Source organism: Rhinopithecus roxellana, chromosome 1, assembly GCF_007565055.1.
Source record: "Rhinopithecus roxellana isolate Shanxi Qingling chromosome 1, ASM756505v1, whole genome shotgun sequence".
Lineage (NCBI taxonomy): Eukaryota > Metazoa > Chordata > Mammalia > Primates > Cercopithecidae > Rhinopithecus > Rhinopithecus roxellana.
The window spans coordinates 17,628,263-17,648,035 of record NC_044549.1 but is presented as its reverse complement, the minus strand read 5'-3'; the positions used below and the strand labels follow the sequence as shown (position 1 = coordinate 17,648,035).

Here is a 19,773-nt window from a genome sequence, read left to right as displayed (position 1 = left end):
AAAAGTCTTGTATCAATACTAAGAAAAATGATCGGAGCATGAGTCAACTCTGGAAGAACATAAAGCAGTAAAAATGCATGTAAATAAGGACCCCAAAATAAATGGGAGACAGAAAAAGATAGACAAGAAATTCAGAATTCTATCAGGTAAATTTAGCAAGTAGATTGAAGTAATTTAAAAGAATTAAGCAGAAATTTTGGAGCTAAAAAATGTGATGGACATATGAAGAATGCATCAGTCTTTCAATAGCAGACTTAATCAAGCAGAAGAGGGATCCGTGAGCTTAAAGGTAGGCTATTTGAAAATACACAGAGGAGACAAACAAAGAATAAAAAACAGTAAAGCATGCCTACAGGATCTAGAAAATAGCCTCAGAAGAATAAATCTAAGAGTTATTTGTCTTAAAGACCAGGTAGAGAAAAAGATAGGCATAGGAGATATACCTAATGTAATTGACGAGTTAATGGGTGCAGCACACCAACATGGCACATGTATACATATGTAACAAACCTGCACGTTGTGCACATGTACCCTAGAACTTAAAGTATAATAATAAAAAGAAAGATTATTCAAAAGGATAACAACAAAGAACATCCCCAACCTAGAAAAAGATGTCCATATCCAAATACAATAAGGTTACAGAACACCAAGCAGATTTAACCCAAAGACGACTACCTAAAGGCATTTAATAACTGAACTCCCAAAGATCAAGGATAAAGGATCCTAAAGGCAGCAAGGGAAAAGAAACAACATACAATACAGCCCAATACATCTAGCAGCATGAGCATTCCCTTCACTACCCTAAATGCTGTCTGAGCAGGTCACTTGCCCCATAAGTCCACTGGCTGTGAGTCCAGTTCAGCCCTAGATTCACCTAGAAGTTTCAGTCACTAGGACCTAGACTGCCTTTCCCATTTATTTAGGGCTCCCCAGCACTTTAGCATGTGGTGGTGAGACTTGCCAGAACTCAATTTTTTGACTGCCGGGATGGACAATTCCCTTCTGTCTGAGGCTGATTTAAATACTCCTTCTGGGGTTTGACATCAGCTGTGTTCAGCCTGGTTTTGCTTTCTGCTACTACAAAGGACTACTGAGTTCAGTGCAATGTCTCACAGTTGCTGCACTGTCCCTCTCCCAGACACAGAGATTCTCACTCTGAACCACACAGCCACTTCCAGGGAATGGAAGAAGTGTGCCATCAGTAAATCAAGACTAAATCCTACCTTCTTCCAGTGCCTCTTTCAGTGATATGAAATTAAGTCTAGGTACTGTGAATGCTCACCTGATTTTTGGTACTTATGAAGGTGCTAATTTTCGGTAGATAGTTGTCAAATTGGTGACCTTGTGGTGGTGGGATGATTGGAGGCTTCTATTGGGCCATCTTGCTCTGCCCCTCCATAAATGTTCTTAACAAATTTATTTGTAACAGCCACAAACAAGATACTACCAAAATTTCCATCAGCAAATTAATGGATAAAACAACTAGTGGTATATCCAAACAATGTTCTACTACTCAGCATTAAAAGTAATGAACTACTGATACATCCAGTTACACGAATAATTGGCAAAATAATCATATTGAATTGAAGAACAGGCAAAAGAGTGGAGATACTGTAGATGCCTCTGACAATTCTAGAAAATGTTCACCAACATAAAGAGACAAGTGTATAGAGCCATAGTTATTGGCTGTAGTAAAGGAAAGGAGAGAGGAATTACATAGGTGCATAACGAAAAATTTGGGAGTGATAGATATGCTTATTGTCTTCATTGTGACAATGGGTTCATGGCTCTAGACATATGTTAAAACTTACCAAGTTGCACCCTTTAAAGTACAGTTTATTTTATGTCATCTTTAATACAGCTATTATAAATAAGTCACATTTTGTCTCTTGATTTTAACTGAATTGTACTCATTTTATTTTAAAGTAAATAAATACTTTATAGTGTAAAAAACTATTTCTTGTTAGAACTTTTATATCTAATTTACTTTGTCTCTGAAATTGGAACATTCACATTATTATAGTTAAATCTAACAGAGTGGGGGGGAATTTAAAGTGGAGATTCTGTTGAAAATTTTGAAATTCAGAGAAAAAGCTTTGAATCATTGCCAAAAATCCAGATCTTTTTCATTCAAAATCAGAAGTGTTGATTTTATTGTTGGAAGATACATTAATTGTTTAAAGTCATTACAAGAAGCTTGTAGAATTTAACTTCTACATAAATATCTAAATATACAAAGTTTCAACCAAAAAACGTAGCCAACACGTATAGCAAGCGGCTTTAGTAAGACACATATCTTCAATGTTTCGTTCGCCACTTTGGGATTTTCTTTTTATATTTTAAGATTAATGAAGCTGTTGGTTATTTTTTGTTTTGTTTTGTTTTTGTTTTTCAGGAAGAATGAACAATGGAAGAGGTTAGCCAAATAGTGCAAGTAAACAAGGAAAGGCAATAAACAAGCAGCCTAAGCAATTCTGAAATGCAATGTAAAAGCACTGATTTTCCTTAAATGTTTTCTTGTAATTAAAAAAAGTCACTACCCAGAGATCGTCAGCTAGTAGTGAAGTTTTTGTGTCTAATTTTTAAATAAATTATCTGTTTCTGTGAGCCCAGTGAACTTGATAATGGTCTCAGAGGCTGGGAGCCTTGTCAAGTATGTGGGGAACTGCGTCTTCTGGATGAGGAACGATGCTCTCCAGCACTGGCCTCACCAGGAGTGTCCGCTCCTCTCCTGATCCCCTTCCATTCTGTTGTATTTGTATTTTAATGTGTCCCTTTTGATTATCATTGTGAGCTCACAGCCTTTCCCAAACATAATTTATTTTAATTAATCATGTATATATATTCTTTTTAACACTAAAATTGGAGATGGGAGTAGTTTTAATGGGTTTTTTCCCTAACAACATTTATTCTTTTATTCTAAAAGCATATTTAGTTTGACATTGAAAAGACAGTCTGGATACAGCCTCATAATTTTCCTGTATTAAGAAATGAAACTGGCTGTAGCCCAAACACTACTGGATCATTCTGGAAAAGAAAACACACACACGTATGTTTCTGGGGTAAAGGCCCTTTTACCCCAGAAACTGCTTACAGGCCCTACTTAATGACAGAGCTGGACAAAATCATTTTAAGTTGTTACGTTATACTGATTTTACCAATTGAACATCTATTTTCCTTGCTTTTTCTTTCAGTATAAAGTTTCATAAACTAGTAGGATTTTCTTCTACAATACTTTATTGTATAATATTACTTCTTTTTCCACACAGGCCTTTACTCCTAACTTCAATTTACAATTTTCTATGACAAGCGAGTTAAATTTGATCAAGAGGAGACAATGATTTTGGTGATTATTTTCTTCCGCAATGATAAAACTTGTGTCAAATAATTTTCAGTTTAATCTACTTGTCTGTGGAGCGTTCATTAAATTTACTAAAGGAACCATTTCAATTAGAATTAACACTTTTATCTAGCTTACATATATATAGAAGACAAACCTTGATATGCTAATCTTCTGGGAAAAGAGGCTGTCACAGCAAAATTAAGACTTTTTTTCATAAAATACCACTACTCCATGGCCGTCAGAGAGCAAATAAATAAACATGCATTATTAGGTTAAGGAAAATTATCTCAAAAAAGAATTTCTGATCCTTTAGGAATTCTTAAATACTTTGATCATCATCCCTTTGAAGTAATACTCATTTAAAGAAACATTCCACGTGCAATGCTGAACTCTTCAATGTTTCATTAGTAGGTACAGAACTATTACATGATATATTTTGCATTCACAGGCAGATCATTAAATTCTGCAAGCACTGCTAATTTATGTTTCAACATCACAGTCCTTTCCTAAGAATGCCAAGTATACATATACAGAAAGAACTTTAATGGAAGAAGAGATGTATTAAGCAATAATTTTCTCCATTTCCTCCAAACAAATTTTGCATATTTATACCATAACAGAAAGGGAAAAGGGGAGGGGAAGGGGAAGGGGAAAGGGGAAGGGGGAAGGGGAAGGGGAAGGGGAAAGGGAAGTGGAGGGGAGGGGAGGGGAGGGGAGGGGAGGGGAGGGGAAAGAAGGGAAGGGAAGGGAAGGGAAGGGAAGGGAAGGGAAGGGAGAAGGAAGGATGGAGGGAGGGAAGGGAGGAGGTGAAGGGAGGGAAGGAAGTAGGTGAAGGGAGAGAAGAAAAAGGGAGAAATGAAGGAAGGGAGGGAGGGAGAGAGGTAGGAGGAAGGGAGGGAGGGAAGGAGGGAGAGGAAATGAATGGTCGAGCCCAAAGGAGGGAGGAGGAGGGAGGAAGGGGAAAGGCGGGAGGGAGGGACTTCTTTTCGCGGGGAGAAGGGAGGCCTTCGAGGGAGATATGAAGGGAGGGAGAGAGGGATGAATGAAGGAATGAAGGAGCTCTTCTGCTTGGAGAACAAGACCCCATTCGAATAGTGAAGAGCATGAAGTAGACTGATACTCCTCAAGAAGCAGATAATAATGCCCACAGTAAAATTCTGAAAAATCATTTAAATATGTAATGGTAAATAATTTTTCCAAATTAGTACTTTTGATGAACTAGAATGAATGTGATGAATATCTATCTTTTTATCTCTCTGTTTATCTTAAAAGACAAGGGGTATAAAATGGGAAAATACAGTGACATTTTACAGGAAAGTTTAATCAAGTATACTGTATAAGAAAGTTCAAATGTTAATAAACATAATGATAAAATATTAACCATTCAGCATAAATTAAGTTCTTTAAAGGGCAAAAATAAGACAGATTGGGTGGTGGAGAGGGCAGAGAGAGAGAGAAGTACAAAAATAAGGTAATGACAATATACAATAATGATGAGTTTGCAGGAGGCATTACTGAAGACCCATACCAAAAACAAAAACATAAAACTCCTATGCATAAACATGCTTCATAATTTGAATATAACTATTATTTTGGTTGAAACCAAAGGTTCTTATTTATACCTTAAGCAGGTAAGATACATCCCTTATTTTAGAAATATCTTCATTAAAAAACTCTTACTCAAGATTATCAATTTTGGGAAAATTTCAAAGAACATCCATTTTAAACATATTTCATAACAAGCTAAGTATACAAAGTATATATACACTTATGGCCTCCATGTGAGTGTACATCCCTTCATATAAGCAATGGCACAATTATAAATAATACTGTGTTCCAAGGACTTGTGTATTGTTTGACAGAGGCTGTGATAATTAATGGCAATTCATGGTTTCTCAGGATATAGTAGGTACACAGTAAATATTATACCTCCATCACATCTTAATAAACAGATATCTAGGATTGTTAAAAGTACAATATAATATAGATATAGGGAGAAAAAATGAGAACCTACTGGAAATTTAGTCTATGGTTCACAGAAAATCCTTTTTTATCATTTCTAAGTAAAATATAATTTAAATTTTATTTATAATTTGATGCTGTGTATACTTTTACACAAAGAATATAAACCACTAACTCACACTTTTTTCAACAAATGCATTTATATAAGACCTCAAACTACAACAATTCTAGAAGAAAACCTAAGAAATACCATTCTGAATACTGGGCTTGAGAAAGAATTTATGACTAAGTCCTCAAAAGCAATTGCAACAAAAACAAAAATTGACAAGTGAGGCCTAATTAAACTAAAGAGCTTCTAGACAGCAAAAAGAAATTATCAATAGGGCAAACAACCTACGGAATGGGAGAGTATATTTGCAAACTATGTATCTGAAAAAAGGTCCAATATTCAGAATCTGTAAAGAACTAAAACAATTCAACAAGTATAAATAAATAAAGTGGGCAAATACACTAACAGATACTTCTCAAAAGACATATAAGTAGCCAACAAACATACGAAAAATGTTCCACATCACTAATCATGAGATACATGAAAATCAAAATAATAACGAGATACCATTTGAAATCAGTCAGAAGGGCTATTATTAAAAAGGCAAAAAACAACAAGTCCAGTGTGGTGGCTCATGCCTGTAATCCCAGTATTTGAGAGGCCGACAGGGGCAGATTGCTGAAGCCCAGGAGTTTGAGACAAGCCTGGGCAACACGACAAAACCCAGTTTCTTTAAAAAAAAAAAAGTATGTGTGTGTGTGTGTGTGTGTGTGTGTGTGTGTGTGTGTGTGTATATAAATTATATATATATATTTTTTTAGTTATATATATATACAACTAATTATGTATGAATATACATAATTAGTTGGGCAGGTGGCACACGCTTGTAGTTCCAGTTACCATGGAGGCTGAGATGAGAGGCTCATCTGAGCCCAGAGTCGGGGATGTCAAGGTTACTGTGAGCTGTGATCATGCCAATGCACCACAGCCTGGGTGACAGAATGAGACCCTGTCTCAAAAAAAAAAAAGCAAAAACAGATGCTGGGTGAGGCTGCAGAGAAATGGGAAAACTTACATACTGTTGTGGGAATGTAAATTGGTTCAGCCACTGTGGAAAGCAGTTTGTAGGTTTCTCAAAGAACTCAAAACAAAACTACCATTTGATTCAACAATCCCATTACTGGGTTTTTTTTTTTTTTTTTTAATCAATCACTCTACCAAAAAGACAGACACTTGTAAGTTCATCACAGCATTATTCACAGTATCAAACACATTGAATCAACCTAGGTGCCCACCAACTGTATAGTAGATAAAGAAGATATGGTATATATGTATCATGGAATACTATGTAGCCACAAAAAACAGAAAGAAATAATGTTCTTTGCTGCAACATAGATAAGTCAGCAAAGTATTCCAAGTAAATTAATGCAGAAACAGAAAACCATACTTATAAGTAAGTATGTCCTCATTTATAAGTGGGAGTTCAATCTTAGGTACTCATGTATATAAAGATGGCAACAACAGACACTGAAGACTACTGGAGGAAGGAGTGGGGTTGGGGATAAGGGTTGAAAAACTATTGAGTACTATGCTCACTACCTGGGTGATGGGATCATTTATATCACAGACCTTAGTTTCACATAATATACCCATGAAACAAACCTGTACATGTATCCCTTAAATCTAAAAGTGGAAAATGAAATAGAAGTTAAATAAATCACAAATACATTTTTAGTGTCTGTCATTGCAATTAATCAAAATGCAAAATGAAAGAATTAACTAGTATTAAAGAGTCCTTGAGAAATGTCTCCTAATGTAACCAGTATAGCCAGTTTGCTAGCTTACTCTAAAGATAATCCCTCCCTTGTTTGTTTCTTGATACCCATATCTCTAACTACCTGTTTGCTTGAAATGTCCAAAGGCTAATCTTACAACAATCCAGACATGAGGTAGAGATAGCAGTTTCAATTTTCTCCCTTTCAAGATGAAACAGTTGTGCAGTTAATCTCTAACCTGATCCCTACTGAGATGATGCCAACCAGGCCTCTGGATAGTCTGTTACTTAAACTAGCCAGTGGAAAACAACAAGCAGACCTGCACCATGTACACTTCTGTACAGTTTGCATGCACCCTTCCCCCTGAAAATCCCCTTATGCAGCCTGAGAATTTAAGATGGCTTTTTGAGGCTTAAGTCTGGCCGTCTCCCAAGATGTCAACACTTGAATAAAGCTGCTTTCTTCCATGAAACCTTACTTCTTATGTGTTTGTCTTTTCAGGTGGCATACAGCCAAACCTTACTTTGGTTACAAGTCAGTAGCAAGCACCTAACACTCCTTTATGAAAATACACACACACACACACACACACACACACACACACGTACCACAGACACATCCCTACAGTTTTTACTAACATAATCTCCTCTCTCAGATATTTCTGCATTTTAATAAAAACCAAATTCTTTCCTAAGACGAAACAATATGAAATCCTCTATTGAATGCTTTTGAATGTATATTACTTAGCATAGATGCTTTGGTAAATGACTGACCCTAGCGGCACGTGCCTGTAGTCCCAGCTACTCAGAGGCTGAGGCAGGAGAATTGATTGAACCCGGGAGGTGGAGGTCGCAGTGAGCCGAGATCGCCACTGCACTCCAGCCTGGACAGCAGAGCGAGACTCTGCCTCAAAATAAATAAGTTTTTTTTTTTTTTAAAAAAAAGATAAATGACTGAATAAAAAGATGGTTACCTTTTGAGGAAAATATTTCCAGTAGAGGTTCTACATTTAATTACAAAAATGCTACCCACTAATATATGGCTAAAAAATAAGTTTGATAACTGTATTTTCCAGATATGCATTAATTTGCCTATGGGACAGAGGTATGCAAATATTATCTGTAAATGACTAGATAGTAAATATTTTAAGCTTTATAGGCCATATGGTGTCTGACACAGCTACTCAACCCTGCTACTATAGCTTGAAAGCAGACACAGACAATATGCAAATGAATGAATTTGGCTGTATTCCAAAACACTTTATTTACAAAAATGGGTTGGGGTTGGCAATCAGGCTATGGTCTGCCAATTTCTGCTCTAAGTTATTACATGATATTACAAATAATCTAGAATTTCCCTTTGATTGACCAGAACCCATATTTCATACCAACACAATGCCTTCTTAATGAAAACACACACACACACACACAAACAAAACACATTTTGGCTGTAAATGTAATCCTTTAACATTTTAGTAATGTTTCTCTTTTGCTTTTATTCTTCAAAAGTTACTGTTTCGGGGTGGGGCCAAGATGGCCAACTAGAAGCAGTGGCCTTTGGAGGCTCCTATCAAAAAAAAAAAAAAAAAGAAAGCAAGCATGTGAATCCTTCAACAGCAACCAAGGTATCCAGGTTATCTCATCAAAATTGACTAGAAGGCTAGCATGGCCCATGGAGAGAAGGAAGAGCAGAGGGGTGCAGCCGCCTACCTGAGAGCCACAAGGGGAAGGGGAGTCGCTTTCCTCCAGCCAAGTGAGGTGGTGAGTGAGCATGCTACCCAGCCAGGGAAACTGTGCTTATTCTGTGGAACTGAGCAACCCATGGATCAACAGATCCCACTCATGAAACCATGCCACCAAGGCCTAGCCTCCCAACCCCGGAATCTGCAGATTCTTACAGCCTCTCAGCTGGAATCTGTTAAGCCTACCAAACTCCTGTAGGGAGGGGCGACCAGCACCATCTGCAGCTGCCTGCTGTCTAAACCCTTTGAGCTCCTTGACAGAGGGGCAGCAACCAGCACTGGGACTGGCAACTGCCTGCCACACTAAGCTCCCTGGATGGGGGAAGGGCAGCACCCATTTCTATAGCTCCAGGCTACTTTTTCCCCTGCTAGAGTCAGGCAGGCTGGACTGCTTGGTCCCAAGAATTGTCCCCACAGCCCAACACACCGGCTGTGGCAGGCTGCAGCCAGAATGCCTCTTAAGGTCTTACCGGGACCCATCCTTCCTCAGTGGGCAGGACTTCCCTGTAGGATCTCCAATGACTCCAGCCAGAGGATCAGAGACAGAATTTGGATCTCCCTGGGCCTGAGCCCCCTAGGGGAAGAGGTGGCCACAGTCTCTGCAGACCAGCAGACTTAACCTTTCCTCTTGGTAGTTCTGAGGAATCCAGGCAGCCCAGACTAGTGTGACACTGTGTCACACTATGAAGTGTGAAGTGTCACTTGGCTGTGTCACACAATGACACTGTGAAGGTTTCCCTCCAGCAAAACATACCTTCTCCACCAAGGTACAAAGTGCTTCATTAAACGAGTCCTGCTCCCCATGCCACCGAACTGGGTTGTCAGATACCCTATACAGGAGTGATCCTACTGATATCAGGTTGGTGACCCTCAAGGTCATAGGTGCCAAAAGAAGGAGGAGGCACCCATCTTTGCTGCTCTCCAGACTCCTTGAGTGATATCTCCAGGCAGGGGAGCAAATCAGATGAATAAGGCATGAAGTGAACCCCCAGCAAACTGCAATAGCCCTACAGAAGAGGGACCTGACTATTGAAAGAAAACCAAACAAACATAAAGGGACAACAAGAGCATAATCATCAACAATAATAACAAGAGGGCCCCCATAAAAAAAACCCATCCAAGGGTCAGCAGCCTCAAAGACCGAAACTACACAAATTTACGAAGATGAGAATCAATGCAAAAATGCTGAAGACCAAAAGGCCAGAGTGCCTCTTCTCAACCAAATGATTACAGCCTCTCTCCATCAAGGGCACAGAACTGGATGGAGGATAAGATGGATAAATTGACAGAAGTAGCACTTCAGGAGATGGGTAATAAAAAACTTTGATGAGCTAAAAGAGCATATTCTAACCCAATGCAAAGAAGCTAAGAACCTGATAAAACGATAGAGGAACTGCTAACTATAATAACCAGTTTATGTACCTTAAACATAAAACAACCTGATGGGGCTGAAAAACATAGCACAAGAACTATGTGAAGCATACACAAGTATCAACAGCCAAATTGACCAAGCGGAAGAAAGGTTATCAGAGTTTGAAGACCACCTTACTGAAATAAGACATGCAGACAAGAATAGAGAAAAATGAAAAAGAATGAACGAAGCCTCCAAAAAAAAATGTGACTTCATAAAAATACCAAACCTATGATTGATCAGAGTACCAGAAGGAGACAGGGAGAATGGAAATGAGCTGGAAAACACACTTCAGGATATTATCCAGGAGAACTTATTCAACCTAGCAAGACAGACCAACATGCAAATTCAGAAAATATAGAGAACACCATTAAGATACTCCACAAGAAGATAATCCACAAGACATGTAATCATCAGATTCTCCAAGGTCAAAATGATGAAAAACCTGTTAACGCCAACCAGAGAGAAATGCCAGGTCACCTACAAAGGGAAGCCCATCAGACTAACAGCAGACTTCTCAGCAGAAACCCTATAAGCAAGAAGAGAGTGGGGGGCCTATATACAACATTCTTAAAGAAAAGAATTTTCAATCAAGAACTTCATATCCAGTCAAACTATGTTTCTTAAGCAAAGGAGAAATAAAACCCTTTACAGACAAACAAATGCTCAGGGATTTCGTTACCACCAGGTCTGCCCTGTGAGAACTCCTGAAAGAAGCACTAAATATGGAAAGGAAAAACCGGTACCAGTCACTGCAAAAACACACCAAAATATAAAGACCAATGACACTGTGAAGAAACTGCATCAACTAGTGTACAAAATAACCAAATAGCATCATGATGACAGTATCAAATTCATACATAATGATACTAACCTTAAATGTAAATGGGCTAAATGCCCCAATTAAAAGACACAGACTGGCGATTCGGTTAAATAAAGGGATGCAGGAAAGTTTACCAAGCAAATGGAAAGCAAAAAAAAAAAAAAAAAAAAAAAATAAGAAAAAAGAAAAAGCAGGGATCGCAATCCTAATCTCTGATAAAACAGACTTTAAACCAAAAAAGATCAAAAAAGACAAAGAAGGGTATTACATAATGGTAAAGGCAACAATTCAACAAGAAGAGATAACTATTCTGAATATATATATGCAGCCAATACAAGAGGATGCAGATTCATAAAACAAGTTCTTAGACACCTACAAAGACACGTAGACTCCCACACAATAATAGTGGAAAACTTTAACACCCCACTGTTGGTACAAGATAGATGAACAAGACAGAAAATTAACAAGATATTTAGGACTTGAACTCAGCTCTGGATCAAGTGGAACTAATAGACATCTACAGAACTCACTACCCCAAAACAACAGAATATATATTCTTCTCAGTGCCACTTGGCACTTATTCTAAAATCGACCACATAATTGGAAGTAAAACACTCCTCAGCAAATGCAGAACTGAAATCATAACAAACAGTCTCTCAGATCAAAGTGCAATCAAATTAGAACTCAGGATTAAGAAACTCACTCAAAACCACTCAATTCAATGGAAATTGAACAACATGCTCCTGAATGACTCCTGGGTAAATAATGAAATTAAGGCAGAAATCAAGTTCTTTGAAACCAATGAGAACAAAGAGATGACATACTAGAATTTCTGGGACACAGCTACAACAGTGTTAAGAGGGAAATTTATAGCACTAAATGCCCACATCAGAAAGCTAGAAAGATCTTGAATCAACACCTTAAAATCAAAATTAAAAGCGCTAGAGAGAAAAGAGCAAACTAATCCAAAAGCTAACAGAAAACAAGAAATAACTAAGATCAGAGAAGAATTGAAGGAAATAGAGACACGAAAAACATTCCAAAAAAATCAACGAATCCAGGAGCTGTTTTTTTGAAAAAATTAATGAAATAGATAGACTGCTAGCCAGACTAACAAAGAAGAAGACAGAGAAGAATCAAATGGACACACAAAAAAAATGATACAGGGGATGTCACCACTGACCCCACAGAAATACAAACCACCATCGGAGAATACTATAAGCATCTCTATGTAAATAAACTAGAAAATCTAGTAGAAATGGATAACTTACTGGACATATACACCCTACTAAGACTAAACCAGGAAGAAGCTGAATCCCTAAATAGACTAAAAACAAGTGCTTAAATTGAGGCAGTAATCAATAGTGCACCAACCAAAAAAAAAAAAAGCCCAGGATCAGATGGATTCACATCTGAACTCTACCAGAAATACAAAGATGAACTGGGACCATTCCTTCTGAAATTATTCAAAACAACTGAAAAGGAGGAACTCCTCCGTAACTCATTTTATGAAGCCAACATCATCCTGATACCAAAACCGGGAAGAGACACAACAAAAAACAAAACTTCAGGCCAATATCCCTGATGAACACTCTTGCAAAAATCCTCAGTAAAATACTGGCAAACTGAATCCAGCAGCACATTAACAAACTTGATCCACCACGATCAAGTCAGCTTCATCCCTGGGATGCAAGGCTGGTTCAATATACCCAAATCAATAAATATAATCTATCACATAAACAGAACCAAAGACAAAAACCACATAATTATTTCAATAGATGCAGAAAAGGCCTTCGGTAAAATTCAACATCCCTTCATGTTAAAAACTCTAAAAAATCTATGTATTGATGGAACATATGTCAAAATAATAAGAGCTATTTATGACAAACTCATAGCCAATATCATATCGAATGGGCAAAAGCTGGAAGCATTCCTTCGAAAACTAGCACAAGACAAGGATGCCCTCTCTCACCACACCTATTCAACATAGTATTGGAAGTTATAGCCAGGGCAATCAGGCAAGGGAAAGAAATAAAGAGTATTCAAATAAAAAGGGAGGAAGTCAAGTTGTCTGTGTTTGTAGACCACACGATTTCACATTTAGAAAACCCCATCTCAGCCCAAAAACCTCTTGAACTGATAAGCGACTTCAGCCAAGTCTCAGAATATAAAATCAATGTGCAAAACTCACAAGCATTCCTTTACATCAACAATAGGCAAGCAGAGAGTCAAATCGTGAATCAACTCCCATTCACAATCGCTACAAAGAGAATAATATACCTAGGAATACAGCTAGTAAGGGATATGAAGGACCTCTTCAAGGTGAACTACAAACCACTGCTCAAGGAAATAAGAGAGAACATAAACAAATGGAAAAACATTCCATCCTCATGGATAGGAAGATTCAATAGTATGAAAATGGCCATACTGCCCAAAGTAATTCATAGATTCAATGCTATTCCCATCAGACTGCCATTGGTATTCTTCACAAAATTAGAAAAAAATACTATCTTAAATTTCATATGGAATCAAAGAAGACCTGGTATAGCCAAAACAATCTTAAGCAAAAAGAACAAAGCTGGAGGTATCACACTACCTGACTTCAAACTGTACTACAAGACTACAGTAACCAAAACAGCATGGTACTGATGCCAAAACAGACATATAGACCAGTGGATCTGAACCGAGACCTCAGAAATAACACCACACACCTACACTCATCTGATCTTTGACAAACCTGACAAAAACAAGCAATGGAGAAAGGATCTCCTATTCATTAAATGGTGCTGGGAAAACTGAGTAGTCATATGCAGAAAACTGAAACTAGACCCCTTTCTTACACCTTAGAAAAAAATTAACTCAAAATGGATTAAAGACTTAAAGGTAAAACCAAAAACCATAAAAACCTATAAGAAAACCTAGGCAATACCATTCAGGACCTAGGCATTGGCAAAGACTTCATGACAAAAATGCCAAAAGCAATGGCAACAAAAGCCAGAATTGATTAATGGGATCTAATTAATCTAAAGAGCTTCTGAACAGCAAAATAAACTATCATCAGAGTGAATGGGAAACTTACAGAATGGGAGAAAATTTTGGCAGTTTACTCATCTGACAAATGTCTAATATCCAGAATTTACAAGGAACTTAAACATATTTACAAGAAAAAGACAAACAACGCCATCAAAAAGTGGGCATGGGACATAAACAGACATTTCTCAAAAGAAGAAATTTATGTTGTCAATAAAAATATGAAAAAAACTCAACAGCACTGATCATCAGAGAAATGTACATCAAAACCGCAATGCGATACCTTCTCATGCCAGTCAGAATGGCGATTATTAAAAAGTCAAGAAACAATAGTTGCTGGTGAGGTTGTGGAGAAACAGGAATGCTTTTACACTGTTGGTGTGAATGTAAATTAGTTCAACCATTACGGAAGACATATAGCGATTCCTCAAGGATCTAGAACCAGAAATACCATTTGACTCAGTAATACCATTACTGGGTATACACCCAAAGGAATATAAATCATTCTACTATAAAGACACATGCAGCCGGGCGCGGTGGCTCAAGCCTGTAATCCCAGCACTTTGGGAGGCTGAGACGGGCGGATCACGAGGTCAGGAGATCGAGACCATCCTGGCTAACACGGTGAAACCCCGTCTCTACTAAAAATACAAAAAACTAGCTGGGCGAGGTGGCGGGCGCCTGTAGTCCCAGCTACTCGGGAGGCTGAGGCAGGAGAATGGCGTAAACCCGGGAGGTGGAGCTTGCAGTGAGCTGAGATCCGGCCACCGCACTCCAGCCCGGGTGACAGAGCAAGACTCCGTCTCAAAAAAAAAAAAAAAAAAAAAAAAAAAAAGACACATGCATGCATATGTTTATTGCAGCACTATTTACAATAGCAAAGACATGGAAACAAACCAAATGCCCATCAGTGATAGACTGGATAAAAGAAATGCGGTACGTATACACACCATGGAATATTATGCAGCCATAAAAAGGAATGAGATCTTGTCCTTTGCAGGGGCATGGATGAAGCTGGAAGCTCTCATCCTCAGCATACTAACATAGGAACAGAAAACCAAGCACTGCATGTTCTCACTCATAAGTGGGGGTTGAACATTGAGAACACATGGACACAGGGAGGGGAACATCACACACTGGGGCCTGTTGTGGGGTGGGGGGGTGAGGGGAAGGAATTTAGAAGATGGGTCAATAGGTGCAGCAAGCCACGATGGCACAAATATACTTATGTAACAAACCTGCACTTCTGCACATGTATCCCCCCTCCTTTTTTTTTTAAGAAATAAAGAAAAAAAGAAATAGGAAAGCAAATCATTTTTAAAAAGTTACTGCTTCATTACAGTTATAAATTTTCATGAAAATCCTAATTTGTATCCTACAAGTAAGCCTCATTTTGTTATAACTTTACCTTACGCTTCATTTTAAAGCAACAAGAAACTCTGTGGGAATTCTCTTTTCCCCAAATAGATCTCTCCACTAAGGTACAATGGATGTTAATTTCCAACATTCAACTCACATTTAATTGTGAGGGTGACTCTTCTGGGGCTTAGTTAAGAAACTGGTCTGTAGTCCCAGCACTTTGGGAGGCCAAGGCGGACAGATCACCTAAGGTCAGGAGTTCGACAGCGGCCTGGCCAACATGGCAAAACCTTGTCTCCACTAAAAATATAAAAATTAGCTGGGCATGGTGGCTACTTGGGAGGCTGAGGCAGGAGAATCACTTGAACCCAGGAGGCAGAGGTTGGAGTGAACTGAGATTTCATCATTGCACTCCAGCCTGGGTGACAACAGTGAAACTCTGTCTCAAAAAAAAAAAAAAAAAAAAAAAAAAAAAAAAAGAAAGAAAAAGAAAAGAAAAGAAGACAAGAGAAAAGAAAAGAAAGAACTTGCAATACTTGCCGTATGCCCAAATTAGTGTTGCTTCTCCTCCCCAATATCAACCCCTACAACATAACGATGACATTAAACAATCTGTCTATTCTTCCCAGTAATTAATAATCTTAATTTCACCATTGTTTTACTACTTCATGTAATTTAGTCTATTTTTAACCTCTTTTCTTGGTAACATTGATGAATATGTATCTTTGGAAGTTAATACCATACATTTTAAATATATTCCTTCAAATACATTTTAATATCTGCCAGGAATATTCTTCTACTTTATTGTTCTTTTTAAATATTCCTTTATATTGCAATGCACTTGTTATTTTATACAAAAACGAGTACCATTTTTGCTGAATTCAAAGTAGCAAAAACAGTAAGAATTTTGAGTCTGACTTGTTTACAATTCCCATCCAAGAACATAGTACATATAACTGTTATATTCTTTATGTCACTCAAAACATATTTATACTTCATAGCATTCAACAAAATCTCCTCATCCCAATTTTTAATAAATTAAAGAAAATACATAGAATTCAACATTAAGGTAACAACCCATCAAGGCCAAATAACTTAACTTTATTAAACCATAGATTGGTCATCTAAGGAAATATACTATTATAACACATCTCATGAATAGATAAATAGAAAAATTTTATGGTCCCCTCAATAGATGAAAGAGAATTTTTGAAAAACAAACAACCCTCATGAATAAAAAATATTTACATAAGTAATGTATGCTATTTATTTTATAGGGTAATTTTAAAAATTATATACATATAATATTAATACTACATCTCCATGGTGAATTAGTTCATAATAGCAATCTATATATAAATGCACCCACATAAAATTAGAGGAAAGTCCTCCTGGTCATAATGCAATTATTAAATTAATAGAGAATCTTCAACATTTTACAAATTAACACAATTTTTACATTTAATTTTATTAAAAATATTTAATTGTAAACATGGAGATAAAGAATATAGGCTCCTTAATTATGAAGGGGTAAAAAATAACCAATCCTGAACAGTAGTTAATTTTTAAAAAAGAATAGAATAAAACAGAGAAATTAGAATATGAGTCATTTATTTTTAAAAAGACCAAAGATACTATAATCCTAGTTAAAGAATTCTATCCAAGACAATAGTTGTTTATCTCTGTCCAACAGAAGAGTGTTTCCATCTTTCAAGAAGTTTTCATCACTTTTTATGGCAGTCACTTTTGATACTGTCCAATAATGGGAATAAATCATGCTTTTTTCTGTCCACGGTTGCAGAAAAGCAGAGCTTGTTTTTGTGGCCCCAAAATTCCCATCTATTGTTGGTACGGCATGCTTCTTTCCATGCTGAGAATCCTCGTATACAGTGACTTGAAACTGCACATCTCCATCACTTTAAATTTACAACTACACTACAGTTCAATGTAAAACTGAGACTACCATTTCCAGTAATAATATTGATTGATTGATTGATACTCATTCTAAAAAAAGTTTGTAGTAATTTCAGATTAAAAACGAGAACTCGTTACCAGAAGTTTTCATAATATCATAATGGAGAACTATTTATAAAAGTCAAATTTTCAATTGATAGTATCACATGTCAAAAGGAAGAAAAAACTGAGTACAAAAAGGATTATTTCCTAAAAAGATCACATGAATAACTGAGAACACCAGTAATTTCTTACATTTTTGTAAGTTAGTATCTCAAAGGACTCAAAAATATTAAGAATGTCCTCCAATAACACCATAAGGTGTATCAGACTTTATGTCCACCCCTGGGATGATTTTCTTATAAAAGACAACAAGATATCTTAAAAACAATTTGAAAGTATTTATATATATATATGTGCATGTGTGTTTGTATATATATGTGTGTGTTTCATAAAACCAGATATAAACCGAACTAAGTATGCCAAATTAAACAGTTATTTTTATAAATTCAAACCTTATTCTCTTTATATAGAAATAAATAGTATTCAACTATTTTGAAGAAAGTGTGATTATTTTCATATAGAAACTAAAAATAGCAACAGGGAACATTTGTGGTAAACCTTCTGCACTAACAATTCATACATTATTTGAGGAATCATGTATTTTACATAAATACTTTCAAACTTCTGGTAACTAGTTATCATTGTAAGTCTCTAATCTCTGAGCTGGATACAGACAACTACAAGGCTTTAAGAGATGTCTGCTTCACTAAAGGCAAGAAGTCTGGATCCCTGAATTAATGCATGAAGCAGAACTACCTGTCAACCAGGAATACTACCTTGAATTCTTTGGGAAATTTATTAGGCCCCTTAAATTTTCTCTATTTAAGGCCTAGGGAACTGGGTTGGTATAATCACAAACCTTTCAAATAAAAAAACTAATGACACAGTAACAGAAATCAGACAGCAAAATACGAAATTTTCAGATAAGTCAGCCTACAACAGTTCCAAAGTACATGATAGACCTAAATGCTCAGAAATGTAGGCAACACACTAAACACTCAGATTAATTTGATCCAAATCAATTAGAATGGGACTTTAAAATATATCAAGACTAAAATAACTTCCATAAAGGAGGAAGAAAATTATGTAACAAAGTAGGCAAAAATGAAACAAAAAGTAAGAATGAAAAAATTAACAACTAAAACTAGTGAAGATAAAGATATCTCAATAGATGAGGTAAACTCTTAATTAGGCATAGTCAAAGTGAAAATTCTAAACCTGGAAATTATTGCTGAGATTTAAATATTTAAATATTCAAAAAATTATTTTAAAGACAGAGAGGATAAATTGAAAGTTTCCAACAAACACATTTAATAAAAATTCTAGAAATACAGAATAAAAGAAAGCAATCTCTCTCTATTTCTATTTCTCTGTTTCTCTCTTTCTCAGGTTAAAAACACAGAATGAAAAGCAGTAAAAAAACCCACATCCAGACACATCAGATATAACTAAAAACCAAAAATATAGATTTTATACATAATCTCCCAACAAATGACAATTAAATTGTCGGCAGATCATTAGCAATAATAGATTCTCATAGACGGGAAAATAACATCTTCAGAATGTTGAATTAAAATCATCATCATCTTGTATTCTACATCCAAATAAACAATCAATGAAGAAGGACAGAAAGAAAAGCTATTCTTAAATACCCATTAAATAAAAATCTTAACTGCTCATAGAACATTATCAAAAGAACTACCAAAAGACATACTTTTGAACCCAAAAGAAAGGAGATAATGATAAACAAAATGAAAGGTACAAAAACTGTTACTATATATTGATGCATCCAACTTTTGAAAAAAATATATATATATACACACACACATATTAATTTCACTCGTTTAAAAGGTAGAATTAAAAGTCTAGGCAGAATTCACATGAAAAGGAGGCATTTCAGTGGGTAACATGGAAAGTAATGTCTGGAAAGAGTACAGAGATAGTGAATAAATTTATTCTCCCATAGAAATGTTGTGTACATTTATTTACATAAATTTGTCTTTTTTTTTTTTTTTTTTTTTTTGAGACGGAGTCTCGCTCTGTCGCCCGGGCGGGAGTGCAGTGCAGTGGCCGGATCTCAGCTCACTGCAAGCTCTGCCTCCCGGGTTTACGCCATTCTCCTGCCTCAGCCTCCCGAGTAGCTGGGACTACAGGCGCCCACCACCTCGCCCGGCTAGATTTTTGTATTTTTTAGTAGAGACGGAGTTTCACTGTGTTAGCCAGGATGGTCTCGATCTCCTGACCTCGTGATCCACCTGTCTCGG

At 36.6% G+C, this 19,773-nt stretch overlaps 1 protein-coding gene across 2 annotated transcripts in view; it reads right to left on the bottom strand.

Annotated features, from left to right (window-relative positions):
- The window catches only part of EPHA6 (EPH receptor A6), a 955,335-nt gene that overhangs the window by 761,697 nt on the left and 173,865 nt on the right, over nt 1–19,773 (bottom strand). The window contains exon 4 of one of the 2 annotated variants that reach the window (XM_010380442.2): nt 8,578–8,695. The exons of the other annotated variant lie outside the window; for it this stretch is intronic. Within the exon in view, the coding sequence (XP_010378744.1) occupies nt 8,670–8,695 (26 nt within the window). The 3' untranslated portion in view covers nt 8,578–8,669. Of the gene's footprint in view, nt 1–8,577; nt 8,696–19,773 lie in introns of those variants that run through there. 2 annotated transcript variants of the gene reach the window in all.